The following is a 23,230-nucleotide window of genomic DNA, read 5'->3' as shown; positions in this document are numbered from 1 at the left end:
GAGCTAATTAATGAATTTGGTAAAGTTGCAGGATACAAAATTAATGCACAGAAATCTCTTGCATTCCTATACACTAATGATGAAAAATCTGAAAGAGAAATTATGGAAACACTCCCATTTACCATTGCAACAAAAAGAATAAAATACCTAGGAATAAACCTACCTAGGGAGACAAAAGACCTGTATGCAGAAAACTATAAGACACTGATGAAAGAAATTAAAGATGATACCAACAGATGGAGAGATATACCATGTTCTTGGATTGGAAGAATCAACATTGTGAAAATGAGTATACTACCCAAAGCAATCTACAGATTCAATGCAATCCCTATCAAATTACCAATGGCATTTTTTACGGAGCTAGAACAAATCATCTTAAAATTTGTATGGAGACACAAAAGACCCCGAATAGCCAAAGCAGCCTTGAGGCAAAAAAATGGAGCTGGAGGAATCAGACTCCCTGACTTCAGACTATACTACAAAGCTACAGTAATCAAGACAATATGGTACTGGCACAAAAACAGAAACATAGATCAATGGAACAAGATAGAAAGCCCAGAGATTAACCCACGCACCTATGGTCAACTAATCTATGACAAAGGAGGCAAAGATATACAATGGAGAAAAGACAGTCTCTTCAATAAGTGGTGCTGGGAAAACTGGACAGCTACATGTAAAAGAATGAAATTAGAATACTCCCTAACACCATACACAAAAATAAACTCAAAATGGATTAGAGACCTAAATATAAGACTGGACACTATAAAACTCTTAGAGGAAAACATAGGAAGAACACTCTTTGACATAAATCACAGCAAGATCTTTTTTGATCCACCTCCTAGAGTAATGGAAATAAAAACAAAAATAAACAAATGGGACCTAATGAAACTTCAAAGCTTTTGCACAGCAAAGGAAATCATGAACAAGACGAAAAGACAACCCTCAGAATGGGAGAAAATATTTGCAAATGAATCAACGGACAAAGGATTAATCTCCAAAATATATAAACAGCTCATGCAGCTCAATATCAAAGAAACAAACACCCCAATCCAAAAATGGGCAGAAGACCTAAATAGACATTTCTCCAAAGAAGACATACAGACGGCCACGAAGCACATGAAAAGATGCTCAACATCACTAATTATTAGAGAAATGCAAATCAAAACTACAATGAGGTATCACCTCACTCCTGTTAGAATGGGCATCATCAGAAAATCTACAAACAACAAATGCTGGAGAGGGTGTGGAGAAAAGGGAACCCTCTTGCACTGTTGGTGGGAATGTAAATTGATACAGCCACTATGGAGAACAATATGGAGGTTCCTTAAAAAACTAAAAATAGAATTACCATATGACCCAGCAATCCCACTACTGGGCATATACCCAGAGAAAACCGTAATTCAAAAAGACACATGCACCCAAATGTTCATTGCAGCACTATTTACAATAGCCAGGTCATGGAAGCAACCTAAATGCCCATCAACAGACGAATGGATAAAGAAGATGTGGTACATATATACAATGGAATATTACTCAGCCATAAAAAGGAACGAAATTGAGTCATTTGTTGAGACGTGGATGGATCTAGAGACTGTCATACAGAGTGAAGTAAGTCAGAAAGAGAGAAACAAATATCGTATATTAATGCATGTATGTGTAACCTAAAAAAATGGTACAGATGAGCCAGTTTGCAGGGCAGAAGTTGAGACACAGATGTAGAGAATGGACATATGGACACCAAGGGGGGAAAACTGCGGTGAGGTGGGGATGGTGGTGTGCTGAATTGGGCGATTGGGATTGACATGTATACACTGATGTGTATAAAATTGATGCCTAATAAGAACCTGCAGTATAAAAAAACAAACAAAACAACTAATACTAAACTTTCATTGGGTTATTTGTATGGAAATATGTTAATATAAATGTTTCAGACATTACATGAAATTTCTAAAAATCTTATATTTGTATTTGTATGGAAATATGTATGGAAATATGTTAATATAAATGTTTCAGACATTACATGAAATTTCTAAAAATCTTATATGTTCTGGTATAATGTTATAAGTAATAATCCTAGTTATTACTTTAAAATGTATATCTCAGAAATAACTAATTTTCTTGTCAACTGCATTATTATGAACTTTCATCAAATCTTTAACCGTGGTCATTTTTAAGTCTTTTGTCATTTACAGACAGTTCTGGGTGTACTCTGATGATTTTGCAAATATATTCCTATAAAAGGGTTTCATCTTCAAGAAATTCATGGAAAAGACTCTGACAAGTACAGGTTTCTGGTAACTGACTGTACTGCTGAACTGAATGAATAAGCATTTTCAGAACTCTAATGAAAAACTGATGAACTCATAGAAGTGCTAACAAAAGATCAAGATGAAAAAAAAAAATGAATTACATGGGACTGAGTGAACTGATGAGGATGAGTATAATTTTTGTGACTTTTTGTCTGAATTTATAAAAAAAAGAAAAAAAAAAAATCCCACAAGGACTCAGAGGCAAAGAATATACAAATCAATTTTCACTGCAAAGTAAAGGAGCTGTTACAGTGGAGGATTACTAGACTGAATGTCAATATTATTTCATAGTATGAGTGTGTTTCATGTTTGGTAATTGCAATCATTGTTGCTTTTGTTGTGGTCAAAAAAAAAAAAAATATATATATATATATTTTGCCCATACTTAGACTGTAATCTTGAATATAAGGACCAGTACCTTCATGATTCTTGGCACACAGTCCCAAGTACCAAACATGTGTTTGCTGAGTGACCAGCAGAATTTCAAAATGAGTATCTGTTTGCACATACTAGACGTTGAGACCCCCAAAACAAGGGCTGTTTCACTCATCAGGTTTCCCCAGCACTTTGCATAATGTCTGGAACAGATGGGACTTTGATAAATACTGACTGAACAGCTAGAATAAATGAAGTATTGATGGCTATTTCCTGAGGCTATTTTTAAGATTTTATAATTTTATGACAATGAATATGTGTACATTTTATCAACTTTTTTTCTTTTACATTATCAGTGAAAAAGGGCACCAAAAACCACTGCTTAAGACTCAGGAAGAAATGCTTTACAGCAGAATTAGCAAGCCAAGTAAACATATCAGAGAATTTTTTTTTAACAGTTTAGATTCATGGACCTAGATTCATGGAGAAAGGCCAGCAAGTTCAGTTTTCCTCACAGCATCTCTTTGAAAGAAGAGGGGGCAGTAAGAGGAAGGAAAGCAGCACGGTATGATTCAGACAGGAAAAAGTCCAGGAGCAGGATGATGGCACACAACTTACTAGGAAAACTGATTTCACAAGATCAGGGTCTGGTAGAGTACCCAAGTTTGAAAAGGAGGTTATCACCTTATTGACATATAAAAATTCAATCAATAACGATAAATCAATAACAAGAGTAGCACATTTGTAACTGAAGTGGAGAAAATACAAAACCTATAAAGGGGCAACACGAGCAGGAGAAGTTCCATACTTTAAATCTGAGTTATCATCTGCTTGGGGAATATAATGCAAGATTTTATAACTGAGCTAAATAAACAGTGCAAAACTGCACAGAGGATGTTTGTCAACAACACATAAAATATAGTGCAAAATTAATGCACATTAAAAGGGTCTGTTTGGGCTAGACTGCAATGAACGAGTCACTAGAAGTCTTGGATCCAGGAGAGCTGTGCTCCATTTTATTCTCTGAAGGGTGTTAATAAGAAGGGACTAAAAATAATCCAAAAATGTAAAGAAACCCAGGATAAGGGTGGCACAGTACTGGCAGAGGGGTATTCAAAAACATTTCTCCTTAAAATCGGACACTCACAAATCTATCCCTTGTTCTATTATTTCTTTTTGCTGCTTTAGGACTTCAAATTGTTCTGGATTATCAGTGCCAGACATCTGTGTGCTGTAGCTGCCTATTCCTGATGATGATGTTGACTCCAGGGAATTTAAACTTCCGTATCTGTTTATTGTCTCAGGGTGTTTTACTTCACTCGTCTCTTGCTCTGAGGGTTTTTCCTGACCTGTAAGTAGAAAAACTGATTCAGTAAATTATTCTGTCAAAGGAAAAAAATTTCTCAAATAAGGCAAGCTATTTCAATGTTGCTTAGATAGCTATTTAATACAAATAACATATTAGGTGCCGCAACAGATAATACATACTTTGATATTAACACACACTGCAATTAGTACAGGTACAATCTGCATCATTAGGGGTTCTTTTCGCAGCTACAGTGCTGAGCATCCACTGGCTTTCTGCTCTCAGCTCACGTCTCACAAGGGACGGTCTTCCCTCAAAGGACTAAGGTAACACCAGGATAGCCCTGCAGCTACGAGTTTTTCTCTGAGTAAGGGTAAATGTCAAACATATATGAACAATTCAATCTTCTTAAAACATTTTTGGCTTTTTTATGTTTCTTCTATAATTATCCTTTAACAAAGTTGCATAAACATGATTCACTTTAATATGATATTCAAAATATTTTTAGGAAGATTTAGAAAGAAAAGTTTGGATAACTAAGCTGGGAAATTCAAAATTTTAAGTTCGTTATTTAACTCATAGAGAATGCTTCTTCATCAGCTAAATGAATAAAGATGTCAGGAAACTGGCTTAATGGCTTCTGCAACTATCCCCCAAAGCATCATTTACTTAAATGACAAAGAATTCTACTCAAATGTCACCTTACCAAGAGTTGTCTGAGAGTTGGGATTCACATACTGATCCTTACTCCATTCAACCATACACTTCAAAATTGACACTAAGCATTCTAAACCTTTTTTCCTCAGGCTCAGTTCCTACAAAATAATTCATAAAGAGAATAAAAACAAACAAAAATCTTTTAAGGAAAATACACAGCTCCTCCTTGGCAAAGTTCAAATTTCAAAATGTTTTTAAAGTTCTTACCTGAACATTACTCATACCGAGTTCTTGACTGCCTCGTCCTTGAGCAATTTTTGATAGATCATTTACTAGTCTTTCAAATATGTTTGCTGCATTTAAGTCACAATCATAGTTTACATAAATATCCACTACACTCTGAGCATCTGTAACAGTACAATATGTCAATTTTAGGTAAAATTAGGCGTCTAGTATATGAATATATTTGGCCTTTTAAATACCTCAGTAAGAAAGAGATAATAAAGAAGGATAATTTCAAGTACCTGCACAAATCCTTGTCAACGTCTGAATAACCATCCATTTGTGGTCAAATGAGCTGGTAGAAGTCTCCAAAATGTATAGGAAAATTTCTTTAAAGAACACCTGTGATTAGGGAAAAACCTCCATTTAAAATATTGTTTATAATTCATATATGTGATCACTTTTTAAATATCCCAAAGCTGCAGAGCAAAGATCAGGACCCAGGGTCCTGGAGTTCCACTCCTGTTGAGTTCCATTTCTGAGACATCAGGACTTAACTTGGGTTGGTCACTTACACTGGCCCTTGCAGTAAAGAGCTGTACTTCACATCACTGTATTTTGTTATCACACAGCCACTACAAAAGAAATCTGCAAAAATTTGGAGTTCTTCTGGGAGATTATTTCTTAAACACATTTACAAACTAATAAAACTCCTATTTCATTTTTAATCCCCCACAGAGCATAAACTATATTCTGTTCATCAGTTATATTTTTCAGACATTATAGTACTGGGCAAGCCTAAGCGCTCCTAGATTTTAAAGTAACTGACGTTGTCATCTACACAATAGAAAGGATCTAGCTCCCATATACTGTTATATTTTTATAATTACTCACACAAGTGGGAATCTCTTTTGTCTGAAAACTACAAACTATTTCTTACTATTCTTTACACCAAATAATGTCAGGCACAAAGGATTTAGTCAACCTCATTTAAAAAATTTCTATTTAAGAGCTAAGAATTTTCAGATTCATATTTATTTTGGAAAAATGACTACAACTCAAGAGTGGATGAGTGAAAAAGAAAACCTAAAATAACATATTAACATTTATGGAACATATGTATTATGAATACAAAAATTCATATTTGTAATTTTAGACTACCAACATCTTCTCCCTCCCAAAAGGACAAAATACCCTTGTGATGTGCTTTTCTTTCACAGAATTCAACACATTTCTATTACTTGCCTAATATCAGCATTTCCCGTAAGACTGTAAGCTCTAAGAGGGTAGAGACAAGGTCCCTCTTGCTAAGCATTGTGTCTACACTGCATGGCAAATATAGTAGGCATTCAATACATATTTATGGCCACAATTCTCAAACACTGCACCAAGTCACCCCAGAATGCTGCAGCAAACTCAGAGGGATGCCATGAGAATTTCTGAGGGAAAATTCAGAGAGAAATACATCTGCTGGATACCTCAAAAAACTTTACAGTTTCAACATCAATTAGATCACACGACATTCCTTTCAATGACATCATTATTTTTGCAAACCTGGGGTTTAGTGGTTGCTATGATAAGAAGCAGGTACTGCATGAAAATCAATGAAGGAAATGAGGGTGGTAATGTCCAATTTGATTTCAAGGTCTGAGAAGTTTGCAGTGTCTTATAGGCTCATACATTCCAGTAGTCAGTAACTGTTGACTATTTAAAAATGAAATAAAAACATTTTTTTCTTTCAATTTATGTGTGCTTCTCCCCATCCCCCCGCCCTGCCCCCAAATGCAGACTTCATTGTTAAGAAAAATACTTGTTAAGTTGTTTGGACCTAACTGCTTAATAAATGGAACTGTTAGGTATTTCTTCTGGAGTAAAGTACACCATGAAAAGATTAGAAACTCTAATGGTGCCATGGATCAAGAGAATTTGAAGCTCTCTGATTTATGGGATAAATAAAAAAAACACAGATTTGGAGAAAGAGGGGGGAAAAAAGCCTTTAGCTACTGTCTACAGGTTATCAAACTGCACTAACATGCAAAAGCCTATTATAGTAATTTAAGACACCATGCCTATCAACAGGGGCTCTAAGAAAACCCAAAATTCTAAAGAGTTATAGAGCACCTATCATGTAATACATGTAGAATAACAGTTCTATCATAAGCACTTTGTCTTCACATAATTTCTCTTGAAAAAGTGTGTATACACTGTATTTTCTGAAATAGATATATAAGTTAATACCCAAGGAAAAACTGCATTATAAAAACTCTAAGATTCATTCTCATAAGATGAATCTTCACGTAACAACAATCTCAATTTTGTTTTGCAAATTTAGGTTTTCATATGTTGGGTTTCCTCCAAGTGGAACACAGCTCATCTTGCATTTGAATATGTTCAGTACTTTCAAAAGCATATCTATATTTACCTTGTTTTATCCTCATAATCTCCCCATAAGGGACAATGGAGGTTGAAATAAACCTGATCTCTTTAAAAAAAACAGAATATTACGACAACAATTTTAATGAGAATCTACCATCTATGAACAGACAGGAAATTTCTTAGAAGTATTTCCCTTTAAATTCATGCTTACAAAATTTTTGTATATCAAATTTACTTTACAGAAATAGTAATCACAACTTAAATGATTTTTATGGTATCTGGTTCCATAAGAATTTATACTTCACACAGTCATCTATTAAAGAAGGAGAGTCTCAGAGAAGTAACTGAATATACAAAGTCTTCCAAAATTCTCTAATGTCAATTTAAATGTCTCATCATCGAATGAAACATTTTTGGCTTGTTACAGAAGCAAAAGTTCCACAAGTTTTTATTTTAAAGTCTCTTTTATTTGTAGTTCCTGAAGATAGTGAGAAAAAACTATCTAAAAATAGTAACTTCCTAGTTTTGCCTTGCATTATTTTAACACACATATGGCAAACTTCTAAAACTTGACAACATATATGCACCAGAAATTGTTTCCTGTCCAAAAATATGACCCAAATTTTAAAAATTTTCACTTAAAATACCAAGACCTTATTCTGTCTCATTCCCATAATAATGTTCCACATGAATTTTAATAGATACTGTAGAACCTTTATAATAAAGGATAATATCAAAACTCTGGGAAAATAATGATTTATCCTTCCTGTGACCTAATGAATTATTAGTCTTGAGTTAGGATTAAATATAAAAATTAAAATGTAACCTGCATATCATATCAAACATAATATAAAGGCAAAAGTTGACTAGCATAGAAGTATTTCTAAAATATACCATGTCCCAACCAAAACAATATTTTAACAAAGGACAAGCTGGAAAAAAAAATCCATTCAATCAGTAAAAGTACTGTTTTTAAATACTGAATTATTTGAAGGTAAAAACAAAAGACCAAGAAACGGTACACTTGCACAATACATGCATACATGGTTGGGAGAGTCCCTAATTTCATTTTGCTAAGGCTCTGGAAATATTTTAGAATGACATAACTAGTTCCAAAAGATGTTGAGAGAAAACTTTAGGAATATAACAATAACAGATATATTGGAAAAAAAATACAAAAGTTAAAATTTCAAATGTCCTAAAATATAACTCCTCAAATATAATTCTTCTTGATCACCTCTTTAAAGTACCAAGAACTTAAATGGCTTAAAACCATGTAGACAAAGTATTTATTTAGAGCTTTCTTTTAAGATAACCAAGTTCACTATTACGTATGATATACACAATGGCTAAATTATTGTGAGGACCAAATTAATTCAAGACAATTAAAATCATTCATGGAAATACTTATTATACATTCCTTGAAGGCAGGAGCTTATGTCTTAATTTGATTTTGCATTCTTAGTGCTTACCTAGTCCTTAGTAGTACTTTGTAGGCACATGTTACATGATAATACACAAATATTATTTCACATTCTAAAAAACTTTCCAGTGTATTAAAACATGATTTAACATGAAACAAATGAAATAGCCAACAATGCTTAAATGCAGAACATACCTCAATCTGCATCTTCAGATGCGTCTTGAAGTTTGACAACAAAGTAAGAAATATGGAAAGGGAAAGCTCAAAAACCTCTGGAACAGAAGAAACTCCATTTTTTGAGAGTGCAACACACAGATACTGCTTAATAGCATTAATAAACATCTCATTTGTCCTGAAAATAGGTCCTGCATTCTGCAGAATGGATAGAAGTAACTGCAATGAAAGTATCTTGGATCGTAACTCATGAGACCTAAAATATAAAAAAGAAGGCACAGTGTATGGACAGGTTTAGCATTACGGTAATAATAGGTTGTTCCAAAGATATTTCCTGTACCACATAATTTCACAAACCTTTACATGGAAAGAAACAGAAAACTCTACAACATAAATAAGAAAGTACAGTACATAAATAAGCTTAGCCACTAATAATGGGTAGTTCCACTGATGTTCTCCTTCAACCACATAATTTCACAAACCTTTACATGGAAAGAAACAAACTCTACAGCATAAATAAGAAAGTACAGTACATAAATAAGCTTAGCCACTAATAATGGGTAGTTCCACTGATGTTCTCCTTCTACCACATAATTTCATGAACTTTTTAAATGGGAAAACAATCACTCACACATATTTAACATCAACCTACTGTTCCTTTGAACAAGAAAAAAAAATTTAAAGATTTATGCCTTGTTCATTTCTTTCACAAGTATATTTCACTTTTTAGAAATCAACATGAACTTCTCAGATTAAGGGCCATATTTAGTATAAATAGGTTCCAATGTACTTTTTTCCTAGTTATACTACTCAAAAATCCTAAACACTAATAAAAAGTTTTGGTGCATTACCAAATTAAAGCATTGCTTCAAGCTTACTTTTTCCGTAACCATCGAAAACTCTTTTTTTAAAAAATACATACAAAGAGGCTTTTAGAATACTTGTACCTCTTGGTAGCTTACCCATTTATTCTAAATACGTATTTTTATATAATGAAAAGCTGAAAAACACATTTAAGCTTAAATTGAAAATTGCATTTTTCTGATCAATATACTGTGCCACACTTCTGATCACTATCTAGAAGTTTAATGATTAGATTTCACAAATACAATTTTTCTACCATCGAAACAGGTTTTTTAAGTCCAAGAGACCAAGGAGATTGATCCCAGGCAAACTTTTCAAATGCAGAACACATTTAAATGCTCTAGCAGTTGGTTCTTTATTTATTCCAAATTGTACTCAGTCACATTTACACCGCATAGTAAACTTAATTGCTCTTGATTTCCACCTTAAAAATTTTATGGTTTTAAAAGTGTCAAGTGATTCAAGGACCTAAAACTCTAACAAAGAATATTTAATTTTAGGTAAATAGGAATCACAAAAAATACTGCCATCTTTGAAATAAAACTGGAACTAATAATACCATTAATACACAGTCATGTTTCCAAGATGCCTATGCCTCTGAATCTAAGAATACGTACGTGCAGCAAATGCAGTATTACAAAACAAACAAACAAACAAACCTTAGATAAATCAATTTAGAGAGAGTGGGAGTAAGACTTTGAATAATAGCTAGAGGAAAACATGGAGTGGGCCAGGTATTCCCCCTTCACGTTGAGGCCTTCCAAGGCTTATCCACTACTGCTACTTCCTTAGTCTACCTCACATTTATCACGCTTTTTGCTCAGTTCCAATAGAAACTAAAACCCGCAGCTTATCATTCTCCAACACATGAGTTTTCTTATAAGTATGTTTTATCTTTGTATCCACAGCATCTAACAAAATGCCTCGTTAGTATGTGCTCAAAATAATTAACGGATTCATTCATGCACTCATCTAAACATTAAGTATCTACTATGAATAGGGCATTAATCAATGAAGAGATGATCAAATGATTGTCTGATAACACAATAAAGTATACTTTTGACAGGCAAAAGAAGCTGGAAATTACAGGTCTGCAGTTTTTCGTGGGGTAGCTTCAAATTACCATTCAAGCTTAAAGAACATTTCCTGGATCATCATCTTAGCAAGGCCACAAAATATAAAGAGAAGCAAAGACAAAAAGGAAATTATATAACTACAAAAGATCATTAATTTTGGCAAAAAAATCATTCAAGATAGAAAATCATATATTCTGGAAAAAGAACAGTTTCTAGGGGTGGAAAATTTGATCTCTTTCAGAATTCAATTCCAATATTTAATGACTGGTGGTCAAGAAGGTCTTCTTTACATTCAAACAAAATTTCCTAATATCTATGACTTAAGCCCACTACGTAGGAGGATAATTTACATTATTTGTCACAATAATCTTTTGTAATACTAAAGGTCTGATCTGGGAAAACTAAACATCTGAGGCTTTTAAGGTCACCAACATTTTTAAATCATGGGAAAAACGGCCTTCAGCACTAGCACCAAATTCTGAAGTTATTTTCTCCTTAAAGTAGGTCTTCATCAATCCAGAATGATAGGTCAAAATTGTCATCCCCCCCCATAATGAAAATAAGAAACTGAAAAAATTTCAAATATATTCGTATAAAATATATAGGCTATAATCAAGTTTATATTGTAATTCGAACAACCTTAATCCTTCTTCTGTAGCGTTTGTATTTTCAAAATATTTCTGACTCTCAGGATTTGGGCCTAAAAAGATAAGAGTTTCAGGCTTCTGGGCCTAAAAAATGTTTCTCACTGAATCAGTACAATGTGACAAAATAAAACTGTAGAAAGTATAACAAATGTGGTTTCCCAAAACTTCTAAAGTTTTTATTGTAACTGTCTCCAGTCTTCCTTCTCAGTTGACACTTAGAAACTGAAATGCTCTAGAGTTTTAAAAATGAATTTCCCCCTATTTCAATATCCCTTTCTCAAAGTCACTCAGGCCTCTCCAAGCTGACTTTCTCCAGAAAGTTCTCCTAAAACTGACATGCTATATAATACATGATGCTGCAACATCAGAGAAGCAGGGCTCTTGAATAACTCCCAAACTCAACCTCGAGCAGGAAGTACTTGCACTGGAATCATTTAAACAGAAAGATATATGACAATTTATGACTTACAAAAATGGCACTTACCTACCGTTTAAACTAATATAATTGATGGGAAGCAGACGAGTGATGCCTATGTTAAAGTATTTCCTGCTCCCCACGGGAGAAAGTTATCATCTTAGGGCATTTTTTCAGAACTTAATGAATGTTACTATCTTTCATTATGACTTTTAAGATTTATTTCTCTTAGGTTTTATTACCTTTCAAGTAGTAGCTTTCAGAAGCCTAGCATGAGGCTACATGTAAAGGGCTACATTAGTTCCAATGTTACGTACAATATTAAAATAGTAATTCATTTAATCATTCAATACTTTTTGAGCACCTACTATGCACCAGGCACAATTCTATAATGCTGTTGGTGTGCTTTTGGAAGACAGTGTAAGGTATCTACTCTAGCAATTTTGAAACTCACTGTTTTTTAGTACATGTTTTAAAAAGTAAAATAACCCCAAAAAATATTTTTGAAGGTCCTAAAAGACAAAAAGAAAAGAAAACCCAAAGACTATCTTACAGTAAGGCTCAAGATTAAAAAGCTGCATTTGTCAGGCAGAACAGCTGAGGACTTACTTTGGATCTGGTGGTCCATCCGACAGTGGTTTCATTGACAGTTTACACAATGACCTGAATACTAGAAAGGCATCCTTTTGTAAAATGTGGGAAAACTTAGCACCAGGTGAAGGTCCTGAAGAATTTCCAGATTCCTAAAGAAGTGAACACACCATGTAAATAAAGGCATCTGCCAGTGCAAATCACTTCAGCCTTCTATATATTTTATTTGATTCAGTTATATGTGGGGTTCTACTGGAAGGAAAACTAGATGAGGAATTTGCCATATTGTTTTTCTTTATTGTGACATGCCACCCCCATCCCCAACAATAAATACCTTAAAAAATGCATTCTTTTAAAATATTCCCTCTTTGCCACCAAACTCTTAAAATTTACCCATTTATATTATTACTAACAAAACCTAGCACATCACGCTGTGACAAGATACCTCATCCATGGCCTAAACTATACTTTCCACTACCTGTCACTGGGTGTTTTATGTTTTTGTCCTATTTTATTTTTTATCTACTCTGCGCAGATAGACATAAGACAATGGCGACTGTTAAGGCAACATTTAAAAGTTATTAACTGATAAAGGTCAGCAAGTCCAGGAAAACTTCCCCCTATGTATGGGGCAATGATTTAGGGTAGGACTCCCTTATCTAAAAAGATAAGGAAAAAATACACAAAATATAGGGTAGGAAGGATGAGGAGGACCCTATCACTACCACAGTATGGATTTTATTGTACTCCTGAACAAAGGTAAGATGAAGTTCCCTAGATTTCCAGAAGCTCTTTCTCCTCCTAGTATACTAGAATTATCCTATAAATGTGATAAGAATGTTCTTGTTAAATGTAATTTGAATGGGGGAGGAGGAAAGATGTGAACACATATGAGACACACCTTAGAGTTGGAAATATAGCTATCAATATTTTAAGGGAATAAAGTGCTCTGATTTATATCAATGGAAAAAAAAAAAAACTTTTTATTTCCTCAAACTGAAATCAGCCAGCATTATCAACTGGATATATTCACCACAAGGTGTTGGTAGCAGCCTATCAATTTGTAAGATTAAGAGGATTTTTCCTCTATTTCTACCTGAGTATCATTGGAAGAGACAGACAATCTGTCATCAGGTAAGGATGGTGTATATGCAACAGAAATTGGTGTTCCTGGAATTCCATTTGCTTGAATATTTTCACTGTCACTACCATCCTCTATGGTTCCAGTGTTGCCATCTGCACTTGCATTTATGGTAGTCCTTTCTCCCATATCTAAAACGGTAAGAAGAAAAAACATGCAAACATATTTAACTTAACTGAAGTGCACTGAAAAAGCATAGACTATTTAAAATGAAACAGTGGCAGAAAAGCAATGTGAAGTAAGATGTATTGGCACCACTTAAAGGTTAGCATACTGACTAGTAAGTATGCATTTGGAACACATCCAAACATGATCCTTAAGTAGCTCTGGCAAAGGAACACACTCAGCTGATGAAAGGCTAACAGAATGTGCCAAAACAGAAGCTTACTTTGAGTCTATATTAGCATTTACTAAACTGAGTCCTAATGAATGCTAATGCCTTAAGATATTAAAAGAAATTCTTCAAAAAAATTCCATTTTCAAATAAGTTTGGAAAATGATGGAAAATAGGTATCTTTATCATAGCCTTTAATTTGCTAATACGCATTGAGTTCTCCAAAGAGGATATATAATACGCAGTGTTTCCAAAATTTATTTTACCACGAGATCCCAACCCCCTTTTTAGAATATCTACTAATACCTCTAATAACATATATTCTTTGGAACACAACTATGGAAATAATGGCTGTGAATATTCTTCAGTATGTCACTCTGAGTAATCTTACTTGTGATTAATATACGCAGAAATAAATGACTTCTAGTAGAACAAACATAGACAATGCAAACAATACCAAGTTTCAGAACTACTCTAGGTGTAATGTATGTTACTTTAAAGAAGAAAACTTCATAGCAGCACTATTTACAGTAGCCAAGATATGGAAACAATCTAAATGTCAATAGACAGATGAATGGATAAAGAAGATGTGATTGATATACACATATAAAAACATTCCAAAAATGGAATACTACTCAGTCATAACAAAAAATGAAATTTGAAGCAACATGGATGGACCTAGATGATTATCATACTAAATGAAGTCAGTCAGAAAGAGAAAAATACCACATGATATCACTTGTATGTGGAATCTAAAACATGACACAAATGAACTTATCTATGAAACAGAAACAGACTCACAGACATAGAGAACAAACTATGGTTGTCAAGGAGATGGGGGAAAGGGGGAGGAAGGGATTGGGAGTTTGGGATTAGCAGATGTGAACTATTATATATAGAATGGATAAACAACAAGGTCCTACTGTAAAGCACAGGGAACTATATTCAATATCCTGTAATAAACCATAATGGAAAAGAATATGAACTAAAAAAAGAAAAAGGAACACATACATGTCTGTGGCCATAACTCAGTAGCTATCTGGCAGGAAACTGCTCCTTTCATGCTGCCAAGTAAAAGCAATTACAGGCTAGCATGAGGGAAATACAATGTACTAGAAGGAGCACAGATTTTGGAATATGAGAAAGACCCCTGCTGTTTCAATCATGTCTCTACCATTTAACTGGAGAAGTTATTTCACCTTCTTCATAAGCAGCAAAGATAATAATGTCTATGAGGAATCACCAAAACACACACACGTGCACAGTACATAAAGAATACAATTGGCGGGGCTTCCCTGGTGGCGCAGTGGTTGAGAATCTGCCTGCTAATGCAGGGGACATGGGTTCGAGCCCTGGTCTGGGAAGATCCCACATGCCACGGAGCGGCTGGGCCCGTGAGCCACAACTACTGAGCCTGCGCGTCTGGAGCCTGTGCCCTGCAACGGGAGGGGCCGCGATAGTGAAAGGCCCGCGCACCGCGATGAAGAGCGGTCCCCGCACCGCGACGAAGAGTGGCCCCCACTTGCCGCAACTAGAGAAAGCCCTCGCACGAACCGAAGACCCAGCACAGCCAAATATAAATAAATAAATGAAAATAAAAGTAGCTATAAAATTAAAAAAAAAAAAAAAAAAAAAAAAAGAATACAATTGGCTCTCAATAAGGGGTAGTAGCTATTATTAATTTTGCTGATAACTGATAACATGTGCCCAATTTTTTAACTGATTTGAGTAATGAAAGGAGTGTACCTGGTAATACGCTAATATCTGACACACTAAATACTATTACAGCTTTCTATATATATGTAAAGAATGCTTATATATATGTAAAGAACTCTCTGGAAGAAGTCACAAAAATTTAATAATGATTATCAGAAACTGATGATTGTTCCCCAAAGCACTTATTCCCAACCTTTTTCTCTGTACCCAATTACACCTCTTTCCACTGCCCCTCCTCCCCCTTCCCTTAATAAACAACTTCCACCTTCTACTTAAGCTAAGCAGATAATTTAACATAGGCGTCCTTACTCTTCCTCACCTACCATAAAGTTCCTTAACACCAACAATCATCTTTTTCTTCCCTCTCGTTTCAGGGAAAAAATAGTCCTTTCCATTTCTAAGGTGAATCATTCATTCACCCTCAAATCCATCTCTTCTTGCCTTCGGCACTGTCCTCCTCCCCTGGATATTTTCTTGAAACATTACATTTTCAATTTGTGCGCATGACTGGCTCTTCCCCGATACTCAACCAACACACTCACATCCTCTCACTCTAAAGACACAACCTTCCTTCAACTCCTGCCACACATCTGCTACTGTCCATTTTTCTTTTCTAAATCAAATTTCTAAAGAAATAATTAATATTCATTGATAATACTTTCCTTCTTAGGAAATTTCTCAAATGAATTGAAAACATTCTCTTATTTTATTTTCAGGCTTTGAAGCCAGACATCTTTGGGTTGGAGTCTTCACTTTACCACTTCTTACAGGTTAGCTTAATCTCTCAGTGCCTCAATTTTCTCATTTGTAAAAAAGGGAATCGTAACAGTACCTAAACATCCCAGAGTTTGGGGAGGATTAAGTGAGTAAACACAAGTAAAGCACATAAAATCACTGGGGATACAAAGAAAGTACTTAAGAGTTAGATATTATTATTCTCTATGTTTTTTTCCTCTTATTCTCCCTCTAATTGTCCCCTAAACATAAGTGCAGACTTCTGTTTACAAGGTGGTGAGTTGAGCCCACTAATTTACCTTCTCCTTTCACAAATCCCACTGAAATTACTAGGGAAAAAATATAAACAAGAGAAATAGTCTTTAGTAGCACTGGAAAACTAAGGAGGGTATAATCAATAGACCAAAATCTTGAAGGAATTTCTAAAAATTAAGATAAGTTCATTGGAATTCCCTGGCAGTCCAGTGGTTAGGACTCGGTGCTTTCACTGCCATGGCCTGGGTTCAATCCCTGGTTGGAGAACTAAGATCCCATGAGCCACGCAGCACGAACAACAACAACAACAAAAGGTTCGGATGGAGGAAGAAGGGAAAAGCCAATAATGTTCACATGCCTGTGAATGAACACATGCAAAGGACAGAGCTACCTGAGAAGTGGTTGAATTGTACCATGTGGGTTCCAATATACTCCAAAGCCTAGATAGAATGCCAAGGGCTATGGGGTAGGAGGGAAGAGAGCTTGGGAAACCAGGCCAATGTCTACCAACAGAGCTGTCAGCAGCCACGATCATCTAGAATGTATTTGAGCTCAGCCTGTTAATTAAAGTGGAGGATTTGCTTGGTAGGTCTCTTAACCTAAGAGGTAGGGCAGGAGGGGAGACAGCAGTATCCCAGCTAAGGGAGAAGAGACAGTGCTGCAATAAACACTGAACAAGCTAGTACAGCAGTGAAATCTAGAGTTCTAGGCTTCCACTCCAACCACCTGTTTCTACTTAACTAATGTTAAATAAAGCCCTAACTGAATGAAGGCAGCCTAAGATTTCCTGGCAAAGGCTGGGAGAATGGGAACAAACCAACAAGTTTGAAGAACGCCCGCCCCACTCCTGACCCCGAGGCTAGAATATATAAAATGTTGAAATAGCATTTATCCCAAGCTTCACATGGCTTCAGTGTGTGCTTGTAACACAGCCCAAGGACCACTAGGATCACCCTCTGCTCAAGGGAGGCATCTGCTTCTTTTAGTTAAGTTCTCAGCTGGGAAATAAGGTCTGCCTTTGGACGGCAGTTACCTGGCAGACTCTGGAGAGGAAAGCCTCATGAGAAATGGAAAAGCAGTGCACGGAATTACTGAGAAAGCTCTTTATACACTGATCAAATCTGGTTTTTCTATTCTTTAAATAGACAGAAATGTAAAGTCTACGCTCAAAAGTAAGGGCAAAGGTCAGCAATCTGAGCAAATGGTTTCCTGGTGAAACATTTTACAGCTGGAACAATTTTAATTAGTACTCCCAGAGATGTGTGAAAGAATACTGCATCAATAACTAAGCGCAAAGCGCTATGAAAAACAGGAGCTCAAGAAAAAATACGGGTTCTGGGAGACAAAAACAAAATTACTGAAATAAAAAACATACACTGGGAAAAGCAGTATAATGGACATTAATGAATAAAGTATTGGAAAGCCCCTTGTAACATTTTCTCTGAATGTAGAATCATAAGACAAAACGATGGAAATTAGGAAAGACTGTCAGAGCAATAAAGGATATGATGAAAAATACTCAACAACTGTATATCGTGTGTGATGTGGAAGGGAAGAATGGAAAGAAAGAGGAGAATTAATAGCTAAAAACATAATAGAAAAATCACTAGAATGATGAAAAGTTATGAAAAGAATTCAACAGCTAGCCCTGATTTAAAAAACAAAAGTAAAATTACACCCAGGCACACACACAAAAAGATAAAGAGTATCTTTTAATAAACTAGAAATACAGAAAACTTACTAAACTTGATAAAAAGTATCCTCCAAAACACAAAAGGAATCATCAAAGCAATCATCAAACTTATGCGTGAAATATAGCAATAATCTTAAAAACAAATGAGGATTCTTGCCACCATTAACCCTACTCAACATTTTTTTGAGGTTCAAACTAATGTTATATAACAAAACTGAGAGAACAAAAATGAAGTGTAAATATTATAAAGGAAGAAACAAAGATCAAATACCATTACTCACCTAGAAAACCCAAGATAACCAAATGAAAAACATTTAGAAACAATTACTAAATAAACTTACTTTTTGAACTTAATGAACTGGTTCTAAACTTTGTGTATACATTTAATAAAATGTATAAAAAACTGATGGGGAGGGACTTGCACTATAAAGATCAACATATACAATAAAGTTAAAATACTTTAAACAATTCAACCCTGGATAAGAATAAACAGCTCGGGGCTTCCCTGGTGGCGCAGTGGTTGAGAATCTGCCTGCCAATGCAAGGGACACGGGTTCGAGCCCTGGTCTGGGAAGATCCCACATGCCGCGGAGAAACTGGGCCTGTGAGCCACAACTACTGAGCCTGTGGGTCTGAAGCCTGTGCTCTGCAACAAGAGAGGCTGCAACAGTGAGAGGCCCGTGCACCGCACCGCGATGAAGTGTGGCCCCCGCTCACCGCAAGTAGAGAAAGCCCTCGCACAGAAACGAAGACCCAACATAGCCAAAAATAAATAAATAAATAAATTTATTAAAAAAAAAAAAGAATAAACAGCTCAATGTAACTGTACAGAAAACTCCAACAGAACCATTTTGGATAAAACTGGGATTTCAAATTAATTAGGAAAGGAAGTATTATTCTAGGTTATAACTAGCTATCTAATCTCATACCAAACAGAAAAATAAATTTCAGATGAATTAAAAATTTAAATTAAAAAAATGAAAACAAAAGTATTAGAAAAACATGGTAGAATATTTTTATAATCTCAGGGTGGTAAAATCCATTCTAAGCAAGACAAAAACAGAATCACAAAGAAAAAGGCTTTATTTGTTACATTTTTTGGGGTATGGTCAAATATCTGCTGAGAACAGTAACAACAGAAGCAAAGATAAACAAAACAAAACAAAACAAAACAAAACAAAGACTGACTGGGGAAAAAATATTTACAATACAATGAACAAGGGTTAATTTCTTAAGATGAAGAAATCTTGAATTAAGGAACAAAAACCCATCAAGAGGGAGGGGATATGGAGATATATGTATACATACAGCTGACCCACTTTGTTGTACAGCAGAAACTAACACAACACTGTAAAGCAATTATACTCCAATAAAGATGAAAAACAAAAAAAAGAACAAAAACCCAAAAAACTGAATGGAAAAGTGGGCAAAAGATAGGAATAGGCAATTCAGAAAAGTATAAATAGCCCATAGACACTCAACTGCACCACATGAAATTGCCAGTATTTGACCTACAAAAATAATGACTGCTTCCTATGTTTTTACCATGCAAATAATCAAAGAAACGTAAATTAAAACAATAAGATATACTCCATCTATTAAAGGGATGTTAAACAAAGCACTGTATATAAATCTTAAATGTTCATACATCTTGGTCAAGTATTTCTTACCCTAAAGAAAAGTGCAAAATGATATCTATAAAATGAATGCTCCATGAGAGCCATGCAAAGCAAAAACTAGTAAATAACCTAAATGCTAGTATTAATAGGAGATTATTTAAATAAATTATGGACCACCAATATAATTAAGTACAATATGACATGAAAGGAAAACTATAATTTAGTATGTGACAACAGCAGATTATAAAACAGTAAGTACAGTATGTTCCCATTTATATTTAAATATATGAATGCAGACATGCATGAAAAATATAATTAAAAAAACTTTTTAAAGAGCAAAAAACATCATATCAAGGTCAGAAGACTTGGGCAAATAAGGAACTGAGAGAAAATATTTGTAAAATATATCACAGAATCCTAATATATAAAGGATTCTTTGAAATTATGGGGGGAAAAGGATAAAAACCTGACAGAATGAACAAAAGACATGAATAGATGACTCCCTAAAAAAGATATACAATGGCCCTCAAACAAAACAAGATATTTAATTTCACTCGTGGAGAAATGTAAATTAAAACCAAAGTAAGATACAATTCTCACCGATCAGGCTGGCAAAAATTCAAAACCTTAAACTCCACTGGCAGCTTGGAGAAAAAGGCACTCTTGTATGTTGCAAGTTAAGAGTGCAAAACAATACAACACCTACGAAGAGAAATTCAGCAAAAGCTAACATACCTTCACATTCATTTACCACTTGACCTAGTAATCTTACCTCTTTGAATTTGCCCAGAGGATCAATCTCCACAAATATGAATACAGATATACATGGCTATTCACTGCAGCTTTATTTGTAATAGCAAAATACTGGAAACAACCAAAGTTCCTGTCAGCGGGGGACTGGCTGAATAAACATATACCCACATAACAGAGTATTATGCAGAGAGCCAAAAGAAAAAAGAATAAGAGAGATCTCTATCAACTGCAATAGAGGGATTTCTAGTATACATCAGGTGAAAAAAGGGGAAGAAACAGAAGATATACAGTGTTCTAGCAAAAAGAAAGAGAAATAATCATAAGTATTTGCTTACTTCTCTGGGAAACACACACACACACACACATTATAAACCAGGGGTCCCCAACCACCCCCCCCCAACACCCTGGGCCACACAGCACGAGGTGAGTGGCGGGTGAGCGAGCGAAGCTTCATCTGTATTTACAGCCGCTCCCCACTGCTCACATTACTGCCTGAGCTCTACCTCCTGTCAGATCAGCGGCAGCATTAGATTCTCATAGGAGCACGAACCCTACTGTGAACTGCGCGTGTGAGAGATCTAGGTTGCAGGCTCCTTATGAGAATCTAATGCCTGATGACCCGACGTGGAGCTGAGGCAGTGATGCTAGTGCTGGGGAGCAGCTGCAAATAGATTATCATTAGCAGAGAGGTTTGACTGCACAGAGACCATAATGAATTAATTGCTTACAAACTCATATCAAAACCCTACCAGTGAGTGGCAAGTGAGAACAAGCTCAGGGCTCCCACTGACTCTGCAATATGGCGAGTTGTATAATTATTTCATTATATATTACAACGTAATAATAATAGAAATAGGACTTCCCTGGTGGTGCAGTCATTGCGAATCCTCCTGCCAATGCAGGGGACACAGGTTTGAGCACTGGTCCAGGAAGATCCCACATGCTGTGGAGCAACTAAGCCCGTGTACCACAACTACTGAGCCTGTGCTCTAGAGCCCGTGAGCCACAACTACTGAGCCCATGGGCCACAACTACTGAAGCCTGTGTGCCTAGAGCCTGTGCTCTGCAACAAGAGAAGCCACCACGATGAGAAGCCTGTGCACCGCAACGAAGAGTAGCCCCCGCTTGCCGCAACTAGAGAAAGCCCGCGCGCAGCAACGAAGACCCAACGCAGCAATCAATCAATAAAATAATAATAATAATAATAATAATAATAGTAATAATAATAATAATAATAGAAATAAAGTGTGCAATAAATGTAATGCGCTTGAATCATCCGAAACCATCCCCCTGCCCTGGTCCGTGGAAAAATTGTCTTCTACGAAACCGGTCCCTGGTGCCAAAAAGGTTGGGGACTGCTGTTATAAACTACAAGCTTATGAAAGTGGTTACCTATAAGGCAGGTCAGCAAGGGAAGAAATGGAAGGAAGAGTTCTCTGAGTAAATATTTTATATAATTTTTACTTTGAATCATGTAAATGTTCTTCAATTTAAAAAGTTAAATCAATAAAATAGTTAATACAAGTAACTTCTGAACACAGTACTCTCTTCATCCTTAGTAAGATATATTCTAAGGACACATATGATTGCAAAGAAATCTGAACTTTAATTAATCGGCTTGTTCTTGGTAATGGCACACTGTTTCTGCAAATTTAGGTTTTCACTGTGGAGAAAGAGACACAAGTATGAAATGCAGGAAGATGAAGAGAAACCTTGTGGTGCTGGATGTGAATTGGAACTAATAATATGCTCTTGTGATTGTATATCTCCTGTTTCTGTTCACTGGAAAAGACTAAAAGTAATAACACCTCAGTAGCAATGAGCATACCTAGTACCTAGGCCTTGGTCTCTAAATACAATTGCCCACTAAAAAGAATGACTCCTAAAGAACTTGTTGATTCCAGGGCTGGGACAAGGGAAAGCTGAAGGTGAACCTAGAACATCTTACTGTTCCAGAAAACAAGGAAATGCTCAAAGACTAATGCAATCACATCAAAAGGACACAGGGGCTGGCCTGAAGGGACTCCCACTGGCCAGATCCGGAACAAAAAATGATGACGGTAAAGGATTATAACACACTGAATAAAGGGAGGTGCTCTTCTACATATAAAAATGTTAATTAATATTAGAATTACGAAATCACTATATTGCAATCCATGTAATATCTAAGGATCATCAAGGGATTTTATAACCAGTAAGTGAATGGATCTTGATATGATCTCAAAGTATCACTCACAGATTACGTATTAATTATAAAGGGGAAAATGTTCCCTTACAATGAAGAGAGCTGGTGGTCATCTTTAACCAGGTGATCAAACATTATCACCAACAGGGGGTAACTTAATTATGCACCAATTTATATGATGTAATAAGAAATACCAACATTACCTATGCAGTATTTTTGCCAAATATGTTTACTCTAAATCAAAATAAGGAAACCATCAGATCAATTCAAACTGTGCAACATTCTACAAGACAATATTATACTCTTAAAAATAAAAGTAAATGTTATGAAAGATGGAAAAAAAGGCAAGAGGACTCGTTCTCAA

At 35.4% G+C, this 23,230-nt stretch overlaps 1 protein-coding gene across 3 annotated transcripts in view; it reads right to left on the bottom strand.

Annotated features, from left to right (window-relative positions):
- The window catches only part of ARFGEF1 (ADP ribosylation factor guanine nucleotide exchange factor 1), a 151,433-nt gene that overhangs the window by 53,978 nt on the left and 74,225 nt on the right, over positions 1 to 23,230 (bottom strand). For all 3 annotated transcript variants that reach the window (XM_036830408.1, XM_036830409.1, XM_036830407.1), the window contains exons 8-14: positions 13,532 to 13,707; positions 12,454 to 12,587; positions 8,864 to 9,098; positions 5,172 to 5,271; positions 4,915 to 5,054; positions 4,697 to 4,805; positions 3,832 to 4,033 (exon numbers count right to left, since the gene is read on the bottom strand). In XM_036830408.1, coding sequence (XP_036686303.1) covers positions 3,832 to 4,033; positions 4,697 to 4,805; positions 4,915 to 5,054; positions 5,172 to 5,271; positions 8,864 to 9,098; positions 12,454 to 12,587; positions 13,532 to 13,707 — 1,096 coding nt within the window. The remainder of the gene's footprint in view (positions 1 to 3,831; positions 4,034 to 4,696; positions 4,806 to 4,914; positions 5,055 to 5,171; positions 5,272 to 8,863; positions 9,099 to 12,453; positions 12,588 to 13,531; positions 13,708 to 23,230) is intronic.

The sequence above is a fragment of the Balaenoptera musculus genome, chromosome 17 (genome assembly GCF_009873245.2).
Source record: "Balaenoptera musculus isolate JJ_BM4_2016_0621 chromosome 17, mBalMus1.pri.v3, whole genome shotgun sequence".
In the NCBI taxonomy this organism is placed as follows: Eukaryota; Metazoa; Chordata; class Mammalia; order Artiodactyla; family Balaenopteridae; genus Balaenoptera; species Balaenoptera musculus.
This window is presented reverse-complemented; position numbering and strand designations above follow the sequence as displayed.